Consider the following 15,777-nt stretch of genomic DNA (forward strand, 5'->3'; position numbering starts at 1 on the left):
AAATCATCACTATTACAACCAATTCTTCCAAAAAAAAAAACAAAAAAAAACTGGATAAATGTTTCCACAGGTTGGTTCATAGAAAGTGTTAGGAAAATGTGAATGGAGTATTAATACTGTTTTTTATGCTTAACAAAGATTAGCAGTTAAAAAATTAAAAAAACATAGTAAAAAATCTTTTCGAACTGTTAATTACTATTCATTATTTTTTAGGACTGTTTCAAAAAAATATTTCGCTGTCTTTAAATCTGTTTTAAATTGCCATTATACATTGTTAGATACATCTCTAAATAATTTATTTTTAATAACTCCTGGTTTACGTTAATGGCTTCGCTAATTGTGAAGCCTCAAAATTTGTCATTTCAAAAAATTTTAATTAACATAACTAGATATCAAAAATTTGTGAAAAACTAGGGTCCGGCTTGTTGACCACCGTCGTCTTTCAGATAGATGGATACCAGATAGATCTGGGAAGTAAAGGTGGCTTATAAGCGTTAACTACTTTACAGCAATCATGTCCTTGGTCAAAATTGTATAGTTTCTATGAAACCCATTGCCTACAACAAGCAGTTGGGAGGGGGTTAACTCTTCTTTTAGAAATCAAATAGATCCTTGAGTAAGCTTGTTATCGATTTTGGGTCACAGCTTAAAAACTGATCGGAATCTGTTCATACTTAACAATTCGTTGNAATTTTCATGATCATCTGTCTTTTGATAAAATAACAACAGGACATAAGAAAGTAGAGCAATAACGTAGTCCTGAAAAATATTTTTAAGGACAGAAAAAAATAAATTCCGATTTCCGTCTTCGGGTCAGTCTTGTTTCCGTCTTACTTCCGGCCGCGGACATTTTCGAAAGACGGAAATCCGTCCTGGGGACGGAAGACTTGCACCCATGAATGAGTCACATAAATAATAGAATGAGTAACATGCTAAATATACACATATTGAGCAAAATATTTTATAAAAAATCAACTGCAAAATCCAATCCTACCTTTAAAATCACAATCAATTTTTTTTTAAATTTTTTTTTTTTTCAAATTTATTTTTGGTAATAATCGCATTTGTCATTTCATATAAGTGGACGAATGAGCATCAATAATATTTTTAGATCTGTCTAAAGACTTAATTGATTCTTGAATCTTATAAAATTTAATAGAATACTCACCTGAATTTATAAGTTCTTCTTCAATTTCGACATCTGTAACATATTTTTTCGTTAAAATTTAACGATAAATTTTATAGTCTGATTGTTTAAGAATTCTAAATTTCGTCTATGAATGCTTGAAATCTTACCGAAATATCTGTTCTATTTGAAGATTCACCATACAATATTTAAATTAATGAATTATATTCTTGAGTGAACACTGAAAGTAAATTCCATAATTCCAACCATTAGCATGACGCATCAATGTCAAATTTTGCAAACGGTTTCAAATAATAAATTCCAGCTTGTCGGATTTTTTATTCCATGATAAATTTTAAAGTTTGATTGTTTAAGAATTCTAAATTTCGTCTATGAATGCTTGAAATCTTACCGAAATATCTGTTTTATTTGAAGATTCACCATACAATGTTTCAATTAATGAATTATATTCCTTAGTGAACACTGAAAGTAACATTCCATAATTCCAACCATTAGCATGACGCCTCAATGTCAAATTTTGCAAACGGTTTCAAATAATAAAATCCAGCTTGTCGGTTTATAAATACTAAAGTATGAGATTAAATACCAAATACGCAACGACGATTTAACGCACACAACATTTGCATTCATATAGATAAAACATGAAAACACTTAACGAAAAGCACAAAACATAACATTCTATGAAAAAAAGTTTTTAAAAAAGAAATCGATGCCATTCACAATTCACTGTTCTTAAAATCACCAAAACTAACACCGTGGTGGCCGATGATATCAATTCCTACAATAACATTGCAGATAATTAAACATACATAATGAGCAAAATACGTGCGTGCAAAATGAACAAATTATGGTCTGGTATTTATTTTGAGCAAAAATGTAACATGTTCCTCATTGTCTAATTTCTTTTTTCTTTCTTTCCTGTGATGTAATAACTTTATTTCTTTCAACAGATCAATCCAAACTTATAAACAATATCTTTAAATACTCTGTAACGGTTTCAAATTTGTTATATTTGCTAATCAAGTGAAATTTAATATGGATTTATAATTATTGATAAAACATCAACATCTGCATAGTTTTCGGTTCGTTCCAACTAAATTTTTTTTTTCTGTATTTTATATATGCCGGTCATCCAGACATCTAAGGTTATTAGCAAACACCCTAAGGAACTGAATGCGATTCCCTATAATGAAAGTCTTAAGTAAGCAAACTCACGAGCAAACATCGGAAATTATGAATCCTTCGCAAGATATTGAATGCCTGGGGCCCCGCAGAGGCGTTTCTTTCGATTCAATAATTCTTGCGTTTACTTTTGCTGAAGCATAGCAATTTTTTTTTTATTATTTTCTTTCTACCTGTCATAAAAAGTTGTAGAACATACATCTGAACATGTACATAGATTACTAAAGTTTACCTAAAAGAAAAAGTAAAGCTAGCATCTTTCTTTATGCTTTTCCTTCGCAACAATACGTTAAGAATGAACATTTGCGACCTGGAGATAAAGCATGGTAAAGATAAATACAAGATTTTTTTTCTTCTTCTTTTTAATTAAAAGAAGATGAAGATGAAAAACAAAGACAAGTAATTACGATAAAACAAAGTTTTAATTTATCGTGACTTTGTTCAGACTTCCTTTTTTTTAAAATAAGTAATCAGATTTTTAAATAAAGAGAATTTCATAAAAAAAAAGAGTATTTTTAATTACAATATTTTTTTATGAAAGTACTAGTTATCTAGATTGAATGAGTCTAAAAAATAAAAATGAAAAATCCGATAAACTTATTGACAATTTATGGATGGCAAGTAAAATAGCTTGGTAGTCAGAAATTTTTTACCAAAATAAAACATAGAACAATCAATGTTAACAAACGAATTTTTAAATTAATGTCTACTAATGGGCTGCGCCCCCTGCTCGCTGACGCTCGCCAACCCCCGAAAATTGCTACTCAATCTTATATGGTCTATTCTATGGTCTATCAAAATTCTAAGAATTCAAAACAATTATTCAAATCCATATAACAACTTTTTTTTTTTTTTAAATTACATATTTTTAGTAAATGCTAAATCAGTAAAATAAATTTGAATTCAAATAAATGACATGTGCTATAGTATAAAATCTTAAAGCGTAACAGCACGACTGAGACTCATTTTTCAATGAATAACTAATAACAATAATAAAACAAATAAATTCGCGATATAAATCAAAAATCGTCAAATAAATTCGTAATATATAAATTCGTGAAAAAAAGCGCTTTCGACAAAATATTATGAATGGAGATCTATCGACAAAGACTACTCACTCCTGCCTAGCTTAAGGTTATTTCAGTTTCCGTTTTTAAAAGCGCTATATGTTGAGCCACCTCAGCTAGATTTGGCATGTGACATTTTCAGCGGCAATCATTGGTCGATTTTCTAGCTTTGCCATTCGGGGAGTTGTAATGAGGCTTTTTTTGTCGCCGTGTAAGAGAAATATATATATATAGATTATTTACTCAAATTAATATGCACTATGCAGTTGGGTGAATATAACTCTATTAAGACAAGATAAATTAGTTTTACACATTTGTTAAAATTAGTTAGGAGTTATAAAAATTAGTTAAACATATGCATAGTACGATGACAATTCAATAATGCATAAACTTTTAGCTTGTGCATAAAAGATTGCTTATTGAACTTCATTTTAACACACAACAAATATAATCCATATCATGTTCACATGACAAAAGATCAGACAAAATCGGGATGAGCTTCGTTTGAAACCGCATAACTCAGCCTCTGGTCATTGACGATAGATTCGGCTATATCCACAAAATATCCCAACTCTTGTCCAAAATAATGATAATTACTTATAAAAGAGATAAGTGTTAATACAACTCAGCTAAGATAGTGTCATATAATGATTTTATTTTAATTTTTTTTTAACATAGCCTTTTATTAATACCTATATCATTCAACTTTTTTCAACTAACTAAAGCACATTTTAATTATTTTTAAATTAATGAGTGGTTGTGCTCTAGGCTGTTTTTTTTTTTTTTTTTTTTTTTTTTTTTTTTTTTTTTTTTTTTTTTACGCAGTAAATTTCAGATCGTTCCGCGATCTGAGTTGGCTTATACAAAGAAAATTTATCCCAACTTTAATTCATATTTTCAAAATCCTTTTCAAAAATGAAATAAAAAAATCTGCACATTAAGTCTAGATTTCTTCGTTTTTTTTTTTTTTTCCTGCGATTTAGAATCTCCATACATTCTGTCATTCGAATCACATTTTGAAAGAACCGTGTACTGGGTGTATTCACCAATGGAAAACTGGGGGTTGAGAGTTCGATCCTGGCGACAGATTAAGCAATCGCTGCGTGTACGCAGCAAGGTACAAGTTAAATTTTTCGCTAGTTGTGGCGTGATAGTTCAGAGAGATGGATAGCAGCTCAGGTGCTGCCCACGGCGTCTGAGCGAGATCAAAATCATGCAGCATTCCTCTCACGGCTGTTAAAAAATAAGAACCCTGAAAAAAAGGCTACATGTTTGGCTAAGGTTGGGAGATAGGCGTGTACAGCGTACCAAGCGCTTTTGACCTTAAAAACTAATAGTTATTTTAAATTTTTAAATTCTTTGTCAATGTCAATAGGGAAATAAAAAAAGTATGCATATTAGGAGTGTCTCAAATTGATGTTTAAGGAAGAAAAAAAACGTAATCGCAATCTTCCGTATCACTTTTGACGAAGAGGGTAGTAAAAATATCAAAACCAGTTCGATTGCCTGGAGAAATGTTGAAGCGTTTCTATGAGTAACCTTCTCCGTTTCCTCTCGGAATTGAACAATTTTCAGTAATTTTTAATTTCACCTTCATTCGTTCGCATCATGTTTTACTTAATTTTTTTTTTCCTCCTTTAACTAAGAACTAGCCATCCTCAGATCACTAATTTGTTACTTTAGTTCTGACAAGAATCATAAATTTATATACTAAGAGCGGAGGTTTCAGAACTCCCTGCTTGATAACTTTCAAATACAATAATTTTTGTATGCTAGATTAAAAATACTCTATAAATAAAATTTCGTATGAAACAAAACCTTGCCTTTTAAGGATAAGTTGTATGTGTGAAATATTAATTCCTGCTAAATTAAAAGTCCCCATAAATTTTATAATTGGGAATTTCTGTTGTAAATCATACAAATTAAAAAATAAATGTCTCCTAAGGGGCACAGAGAAAAAAGTCTCTTTGCCGACGCATTTTAATTTTTTTGGTTCATTACATAAACAAAATTCTCAATATTAACAAGTATGTATTTTTAGTTCAGCTTTCTTTACTTCTTTTACTTACATACTTATTTGATATCCAACTAATTTTTGCATTAAAAAAAATCACTTCAATTTGCTATCTTAAAATTCAAACATTGCAGAGGAAATATTTTGTTAAAAATTTAATTTTACAATAAAAATTATTTAACGTTACAAAAAATAAATAAACCATGAAGTAAAAATTTAACTCTTTCCCTTTTATTTTGAACAACTTTTTTGATTAAAAACATTAATAACTACAGTAGACTAGACTGAGACTTTTTACAAGAGGCAAGAGGAAAAATAAGCTTTTGTTGTCATCAATAACACTGAATGGTGCTTTCAAAAGTTAGCTGCAAAGTAAGAAAATGAAGTGAAACAGTAGCTAAGTGGTCAACAAAAGCTCTTTCATTTGAAGTACGTCCCAAGATTCTTTAATATTGAATTTTTCTTTTGTAAGAAGGAAGAGAACTTAGCCGGAGGTCGCCCACACATAACTTTATATACATAAAGAGTTAAATCTTTGATGCAGATGAGACACCGATGCCCTTTTGATTTTTTTCTGGCGCTCTAATTACAAGCAAAAAATATTTTTGCATTTTTCATTATAAAAGACAGTCTAATAATTAACTTAAAAAAATCTGTTAGATTATCGGAATTATATTTGTACTAAAATATAAAAAATAAAGTAGCTTGAAATATTTTCTTTTTATTCACATTCAAAAATTTATCAATAGATGGTGTTGTAAATTAAAGAATTTTTAATGATATATAACTATTTATCTTATATCTAAATAACTGCATATAACGGCAAATTTGAAAAATTATAATTATGATTTTGCTTTTAATGCATAAAAAGTTACTGGTGTTTCGAGCTGCATTTCATACCTATAAATTATTAAAATACTACATAATATTTTTCACTTATTTTGACCAAAATTAATACAAAATAATTAAAAAATTATAGAAAATATGTTTAACAAAAATTCTCAATCAAAGGGTTAAACATAAAAGTGAAATGATATTGCCATAACATTGCTCACTTTCAAAAAAAATAATAATTTACAAAACGGGAGGCAAATTTTCAGCTAGTTATAAACATACAAAATCCGTATCTTTATTAATGGTGACACAGGAACTTGTTGTAACAGCGAAATTCTCGAAATTGTAATAGCATAATTTGTTGTAATAGCGGAATTTGTAACAAACTTTTTCTGTTAATACAATAAAATGAAAAGAGGAAGAAAAAAAGGCAAGAAGTAACAAAATCAAATATTTATTTTCACATATCTTCAGTGAAAAAGCATATTCACTCTCTATATCAATGTCACATAATTTTTTTTTGTCCTCAACAAGGCAAGTGATGACACAACACCTGAATGAAAAAACATGACTAAAAATTAAAGTAATTCAATCAAAGTGCGTGTAACGTATTATTGCCTGAATATATATAATATATACACATGCAAACATATATAGATATTTATACTCAATTATAGAAAACTCTTTATTCCTGTATTATGGAATGACTTATAAATATATATATATTATTTAAATATCTTATTCTACATGACTGAAAAACACATTACAAATTATGTCAATGTATTGTGGATAACATGTTAAACAAACACTAGAGTGAGAATTTTTTCTTTTTTTTAAGTTAAGTAACATTTTTTTTAATGGTAAAACAACTCTAAATAATTAAAAACATAGTAAATACAGCCTTGAATATCACTTTACTTGTTTCTCTCAATGATATGGAAGCATTTTTGGAATACTGTCTGAAGAAGATTGAAAAAATTGCCAGAAGATTGAAAAAAATAATGTTTACCTGGCTAATAACAAACACAAACATTTAAAAAATAAAACATATTTCTTAAATATAACATTGAATTAAATTTAAATTGTAAGAAGAATTTATTGCCATAGTATTGTAAAAGCAAAACTAATATGGAAAATATACAGCAATATGAAATTAGGTCAACTTTAAATACTGTAAGAAAATTCGGACTAAATGGGTTTTCACTAAAATAAAAACAATTTTACAGATATTTCAGCTAATACACAAATACAATTTAAACACATGTCAATCTTGTATAAGTTTTATATTTTCAACAAAGTTGCATATTATGGTATTTTATCACATATTGCTTTGAAAGAACAGAATTGCTGAATGCGTAATTTGGAATATTAAATTATGAAAGGACTTCATTGAAAGACAATCATTCAAAAATTAAATAATCATGAAAATTTTACAAGCAAAGTAATAAACTAATCTGCCTAAAATTTTGGTATTTAACTGATTTGAAAACTATTTCGAAATTTTTATTCACAATTTTCAAACAAAACGTTTGACATTTTAAACTGGAAGACAGACCTAAGATTTTAAAACTGATTTTAAAAATAATTTAATTCTATTAGAAATAACAAACAACTTAACAACAAACAATTAAGTTGGGATAAAAAATAATTTTAAAATTAAGATATGATGAAAAGAAATATCATTTTGTTAACATTGATGAATAAAAGAATAATTTGTCACTGGTTTTTTAAACTCCTCACCCTTTTTTCAATTAAAGGTAAGCGATACTTTTTTGCAAGAAGCATGCAAAATTTAGAATAAATTGTAACTAAATATTTTATACTTTCAAAGATAAATGCGATTCTTAGGGTTTTTAAATATATAATTATACAAGCAATACAAATTTGTATTGCTTATTTAATTATTGCTTGATTATTTAATTTAAGCAAAATTTGTGATTAAAATTTTTTTTATCAAGAGTTTAATTTTATACTGTAATGAAATTATGCGCTTTTGAAAATAAATCTAAAGGAAATGAGCATTTGAACACTCGGTCGTCGAGGATTTAATGTTGATATAGTTTATTATGCTGTTTTTTAAATTAAAATACAAAAATATTCAAATAAATTTATACCCCTTGCACAATTATTAAGCATTTAAAGCAACTAAACTAAAATGTTTAAAGATTACTATAATTTGAAGCAATTTAATATGATTTAATATTCGTGTAGATAAATAAATTGCAAATAAAAAATTATAATTAGAACTATTGGAAAATTACTTATTAGCGTTTTCTTTCTTTAACAGAACAATTATAAGTTAAATCTCAATCTAATATACTAATTAATTGCTGAATTGTTAAATATTTAACAATTTTTGTATCCAATCAGAAGAATCTGATAGATCAGGATTTCATTAGATCAAAATTTAACAAATAATTGTTAAAACTAACTAGAATTTAATGTGTTCATTTTCTAGAAAGACAGTTCTAATTACTAGGTTTTATTTTTAAAAAATATCCTCGGATTTGAAAAATACTTTCTCGAAATCTAAAATATTATATATATTATCTCATACATACATTATTTTTAATATATCAAATCTGAAAGAAATACAGAGGCACCAAATTTATTCTAATTATAAGGCATTTATCTTTAATTGGACTTTAAAGGATATGTATTCATTAAAACTATTTTATAATATTATATTCCCTAATTATATTTGTCTTGAAAATATTCAAGTTGTTTCTACACATATAAGAATGCTAACTGAACATAACTGAGATTCTTTTGTTTGACGCTCTACTGTCCAAAACAACAATTTTAATTGGAAGCTAATTTTATAAAGCTGGAGAAAAAAAATTAAAGCAAAAAAGAGAACTTTTTGAAAAAATTTTTGTACATCAATGGTATATATTACTTGAAGAGTAATTTTTATTCAAAATTCATTTTCTTAAAAGCAACTATTAAACAAAGGTATTCAAATTTTTTTATCAAAATTTCTTCCAATTTAGGTAAGTAATCTCTTAATATTTCAATATGTGGCACTACACTAGTTGCACAAAGAATGTTACATTTGAGTTCAAATTTTAACAGGCTCAATTCCATATTTGAGTAGCTCAAATTAATACATTTCATTTTGTAATCAATATTAACAATCACTGATGGAATTTAAGCAGTTCAAGGAATTTAACCCAAGTTTGATAAAACGGGCAATAAATAATATCATAATTGATATAAGCAAAAAGAACTTTTAAAATATTTTATCTGGGATGTACAGGATATATCTCTCACATTCATAGCTTAGACCATTTTAACAAATCTTGATATCAGGTACTTAGTAATCCTGCTTATGCATGAAAATTAATTACCTTATACATTTTACCTAAACCAATGAATATATCAACACTGAAATAAGAATCTGTGACTAGCCAGCGAGAAATTTCTTTCATTTAATTTGATGCAAAATACAAAAGCGATTGTTGCACAGTGCTTTATCACAGTGACATTGATTTACGGAACTTTCACTATGCTTTAAATATGTTCTTTCATTATGATTCTTACTCTATGGGATTCACAGTTCACTACAGAAGCTGCTTTAAATCCAGAGTTAGAATATAAAATTCATGTTGGAAATAATGTTATTAAGTACTTATAATTTTCTACTTGTCTTTTGTAACAGCAATATTATACTTGTAAACACTAAGACACTAATTCCAAAATTTTTAGTGATCATTTAAAAATTCGATTAAGGAAACATCAGATTGACTTTAGACACCATAAATCCCATAGAGATATTAAATTAAGCACAGCAGATTTTGATAATTTATACATTAAATTTTTAAATCAATGCATACTGAATTCAATAATTAAATCATTCTAAACAAATTAGATTCCTTATAAATGTGTTTTCATTAAATTATGAGTATTTAATAAGCATAATAAACATACTTTAAAGACTAGCTAATGAGCTTATAAATTCCATATAATTACATGCATATTAACACAGCTTACATACCTTAAAAAAATATTAAGTTATAAACCTCGATCCATGCAGCAAAACATTGCAAAAAAACAAAACAACTAATAATTGAAGGCTTTTTATGTGTGTTTACAAAGCAATAAATTCACAATCTAAATTTTAACACCAGATTCAATTGTATATTCGCAATCTTAATTATTTTAATACCTAATTCAAATCACGTTTTTCCACGAAACGCATAACAAACTAAGCATTTACCTTAGCTTCAAGGCACATTCTTTAGAACACAGTTACTTTCTATTGCTTTCACAAAAGAAACTTTCTATCACAGCCGTCTTTTTCAATAAATTATTAAATATAATTTAAATCAAACTATTTACATACAAGAAATTTGTCAAAAAGCTTGACAAGTTTCAGGAAAGTGCCTTAAATTGAATATACTTACTCATTGAATTATAATTTTGAATTATCAAAATAGCAATTTCCTTAAATGTTTTGTTGAACATTATATAAATTTCAGTAATTTTTAATACTTCTCTCATTAATAGCATTAAAAGCTAACTTTATTTTTAGCCTATATAATGTTAAACATTAATATGTTTATGAACTTATTCATGACATATTAATATAACTTTATACATTATGCATAAATAATGCATTCTGTAGAATTGATTTAGATAGATTAATGCATTAACAAAGTATTCACCATAGGAAAAACAACTATTTTCCAAGCTCAATCGTATCTTATCACTACACAATGCAAAGTTAACTCGAGGCACTTCAATGGAGGAAAGAGTATTTAATAAATAGTTAATATATTATATAGTTAAATGTAATTTAGCATTTTTTTGAAAGACTTCATGCTTTACATAACCAAATCTGAACAGTCTAACTGGCCCCTATTGCAGCATATTTACATTTTCTTTTTATAAAAAATCTACTTGCAAAACGTTTTACACAATATACTTCATCTCTGTTTACTTTTATTTACAAAAATCTACATATCCCTATGATTTAAGGCAAGCACGAACTTGGTAAGTCTGCTTCAATTTGTAAAATTTACAAAAGGGTTTTTAAAAATCTTTAGGAGAAAAAGAAAAGAAAAAATGCCGGATTCAATTCATTGGCTTCATATAAGAAAATAGTAATAAATTAATGAAATGTGAAATTCAATCCGAGAGACCAGAGAAGATATAAAAAAAAGCTCTCAATTACAGATGAAGTATGATAAAGGCATGCTGAAATTTATAGATACAAATTAGTTACTGTCAGCAGACAGGAGCCACTTTAGATTTTTTAGGTTTTTTAGTGTACCTATTAGCTGGTATTTCGGCAACAACGATACAGTCATCTTCTTCATCCTCAACAGGTAAAACTGTAGGAGGATTCGCATCAAGCTTGCGCTTGGTAGATCTAGTGGTAGGTCTGCAAACATCTATATGATGTTCAGGGGCCTTTCTAGCGGACCATGTAACGGTGCCTCGGAGTGGCTCCGTTTTAGCCAGATCTGGAAGGGTGGATAAATAATCGTGGATTCTTTCCTTGGAATAATCGAATACGGAATGTTCAGAGTCAACAGCCTTTCGTGAGAATTCCTTCTCACCAGAAGAGTAACAAGAGTTGGAAGTCCTGCTGGATGAAATGTCACTACTTAGAGAAGAAGTACTTCCAACGTCGGTGGAACTTTTCTTCTGCTTACGACGCTGAGCCAGCGGTGCAGCAGATACATCCTGCAAGCAAAAGCCTCGTTCAGTTGCTTTGTGAAAGACGTTCATTTGAAAGTTGAGAGCATTTTCAGCTGCCCTTGGAGAGGTTGAGCTGAGGACATTTGGGGTCCAAAGGCAATTATTTGAGTAGAGATCTCGGTTGCTAACCCAAGGATGGGCTCTAAGTTGGTGCATAGTTAAACGCTGTTGAGGATCAACCGTCAACAAACCTTTGATGACTTCTTTAGCTTCTTTGGAAACAACGTCCCACTGTGGACCAGAAAAAGAGAACTCCCCTTCCTGAATTCGTTGCATAATAGCAGAAGCACTCACTTCTCTGCTGTATGTTTGGAAAGGAGTTTTTCCAGAAAGCATAGCAAACTATAAAAGAAATATTTACAAATTTAATTTAAAAATAACAGATATATAAATATCACAATCAAATCACAGAATAAATTTTATGCAATAACACAAACATTAAGTAATAATTATTGTCAAGGGAAATACTGCTATCACACATGTCCGTGTCTTTCTATGTCAACAAACTATTTTATTTTATAACATATTGCAAGATCTGGTGCAAACTTTCACACTTGGCAAAAATAGATATACAAAATGAAACCAAAAATAATGTTAAATTACATATTTTTACTTCAAAATTTTTGCCTATTTCTTGATGTTTTATTGTTACTTAATTTCTCTGGACAAAAGCTTTATATACTGTTTAGTTATTTAAAATGGCTTAGTTTTTATGTAGTACAAAACAGAGAGAAACACAAAAAGTTTAGAATACTTATTTTTATTCCTATTTACTTCACTTTTTTTAACACTAAAGAACAATTTCCTATCATTTAAACTTCCATCATGAAAAAAATCATATTTTAAATTTAATTATACTTAAAATCTGCAGCTATTCTTTCCATGAAAATCATCAATAACTGTTGAAATCCCAAAAAATTTTATTAATTTAAACTGCTAGCCACTTTTACAATTTATAACAATACGAAATTAATTAACAATCTTAAAAATTTCATTATAGAAACTACTTCAACCTCCTCGATAATAGTATACAATAAGCTTATTATAAGCCTTTAAGCTTATTTTAAAATATTTATGAAAAATGTATCTTACATAGTGTAAAATAAATGTAAGTAAAACAATTTATTTGCACTTATTACACTGATTTATATTTTATACCTAATAGAATAGCATTGCAATTTTATACAAACAATTTTGATATGTATACCAAACTTGAATAACTTGTAGTCTGGAAAAGGTGAATAAGAGTAAAAATAACAATAAACATATAAGCAAAACTATTTTATTATATAACAATAATTTGCTTGATGCTTATAATCATATTCTTGATAAAAGTTCCTTAATGACATCTCTTATACAATTAAAATATTCTATATCAACTTATTCTATGGGCACTTTTTTTAGCATTGTTAAACGTTTCTGTGTGGGTAAAAGGGATGTCTAAATTTCAATTAACTAACAGGTTTTTCACAAATATTAACGAATAAGAAGAAAGTGTATTCTGTAAAAATATATCCATGGTCATAAATAAGAATATAGTTTGATAGCAATATTGTTGATACAGATTTTTACAAAAAGTACAAAAAGTAAATAGTTAACAAAAAGTAAACAAAGCTTCTTAACAGCAAGCGAATCATGGGAAAAAATGAAATGAACAACATGGACAATGAGAAATTATTTAAAGATATAAATGATATTGAAATTAAATAAAGTTCAGATGCAGTATCCAACTGATCTTGATTCAGTCTGTAACTCATCTTAAGAAAATATATTTAAGAATCAACTAAAATTTCATTAGCCATTCAAAGAAAGCCAATTTTAAAAATATGAATGCAATAATTCTAGAATATTGAGGAGTAATATTACGTATTATAATGTTCTAAAAGTGTAATGTTCCAAACTATATAATGATACTTTGAATTAGCAAAATATTGACATAGTAATTTTTAAAAATACTTATATATTGAAAACATGACTAGATATAAAATTTTAAACTATCGAACAGCAAAAAGAAGTTTTTAACAGTTTGAACTTATAACATAAAGCTAATTGTGGATAGTAGTAGAAATTCCGAAAACTTCCGTTGAATTTTAAAAACGGAAGATAACTTATAATTACATTTGATTTGATAAAACCACATTTATAATGCTGAAGGAAATTTTAATTTTTTTCATGTTTAAGAAATATATGAAGTACAATGAAAAAAAAAACATAAGAAATACAATTTGAAATGTTTTTGAAAAATTACTAAAATTGGTAGGGTGCAAGATACAGTCAGAAATATCTTGATTTAAGATATAAAGAAATTCAAGACTGTTTTCTCAGCTTTTAATGCTAACAAAAATTTTAAAAAAAGAAAAGAAATCTTAAATTTGAATTAATAATATTTATATACATACTATTTTATTAAAAAATATTAACTGTTCTAAAAACAAACACAGCATACACATAAAAAACATACATTTTAGCCACCAGTCTAAAAAATTATTTAAAAAAATTGTTTTTCAAAAGAAATTTCATCTAGCTGTATCTATGAATTTGCCTATTTTACAATTATTATTTAGATAGATATTAAATCATATGTTTATGAAGGTATACAATGTACTTTAGTTTTTATAATATTAAATTTGAACACTTTTTTTTTTAAATTTAAAAATAGAAATTGGGGGCCTGCTGACCAGAAATGAACAAATTCTATCAGTAATAAAAAAACGCTAAAACCGATAAGATAGGAAAATAACATGTTAATCACTAAGGGGCATTAACTCATTCAATTCATAATACAAAGTCTTGAAAAAACAGTCAAAAAGTTATAGTACAATTCAAACACTCAATATTTTATCTCCTACTTCAGCAGAGAAGTAGGATCCAAATATTTCAAGATTTAAAATAGTCAAAAATCAAGCCAATATGTAAGAAAAATTTAGACATATTGCTCAAATGAAAGTAGATTTAACTTTTGTCTCTTACATCAATTCAAATTTAAAATCTGCTTTGATACAAATAATCAAGTTCAATAGCATATCTGGTATTACTAGATTCATTATTCAGCAAATTACATAAAATAAAAGCATAAGTAATAACTTCTAGATAGAATTTTTTAAAACTTACCAATATAACACCCAAGCTCCACAAATCACAAGCTTCGTTGTACCCGACATTACGACCAAACATTCGAAGATTTGAAGTAACAGGAAGAGCAACATCTAACACTTCAGGTGCAGCATATTGCATAGTGAAACAAGGAGAAACCATAAGTTCATTGTTAGCAAGCTTCTGGCGAGAAAACCCAAAATCTACGATTTTGATGACGGCATTATCAGATGAATCAACAAAAATAAGATTCTAAAGGAGGAAAAAAATTTGCATCAATAATATAAAAAATAATAAGAGCATATAAAAAGTTATATATTTAAATTCATTCTTAAAAAAGAATTTTTTATGTTAAGACCAATTTTAAAAATTAGAAGTTAATCATTATAAATTTTCTTTTAGTAGTTTGCTAAAGAGTAATAAAAATTGTTGATTAAAATTTTGACTACTGAACACTGAATATGAGATAAAACTATAAAATGGTAATACAATACCATTGAAGAGCATAATGAAATGTATTAAGACTATGAAACATGGAAATTAAACAAAAGAAAAAAAATGATTGTACACAACACTAATTCCGTATTTGTGAAATTTAATCCAATATATATGTAGGCTAATTCAAAAAGCCAGCACTTTGCAAACAAATGTCATCTTTTGTTAGGCTTAGTTGCAGTGAGCCTTGTAGTCACCTGAGTGACGTCACCTTGTAGTGAGCCTGTAGTATATATATA

General features: G+C 27.5%; 1 protein-coding gene across 4 annotated transcripts in view; it reads right to left on the minus strand.

Moving 5' to 3' along the window:
• Window positions 1-6,682: 6,682 nt before the first annotated feature.
• Window positions 6,683-15,777, minus strand: part of LOC107446208 (ribosomal protein S6 kinase alpha-5) — a 149,933-nt gene continuing 140,838 nt past the window's right edge. For all 4 annotated transcript variants that reach the window (XM_043041792.2, XM_043041796.2, XM_043041793.2 and 1 more), the window contains exons 14-15: window positions 15,062-15,295; window positions 6,683-12,292 (exon numbers count right to left, since the gene is read on the minus strand). In XM_043041792.2, coding sequence (XP_042897726.1) covers window positions 11,474-12,292; window positions 15,062-15,295 — 1,053 coding nt within the window. In that variant the 3' untranslated portion in view covers window positions 6,683-11,473. The remainder of the gene's footprint in view (window positions 12,293-15,061; window positions 15,296-15,777) is intronic.

Source organism: Parasteatoda tepidariorum, chromosome 3 (assembly GCF_043381705.1).
Source record: "Parasteatoda tepidariorum isolate YZ-2023 chromosome 3, CAS_Ptep_4.0, whole genome shotgun sequence".
Taxonomy (NCBI): domain Eukaryota; kingdom Metazoa; phylum Arthropoda; class Arachnida; order Araneae; family Theridiidae; genus Parasteatoda; species Parasteatoda tepidariorum.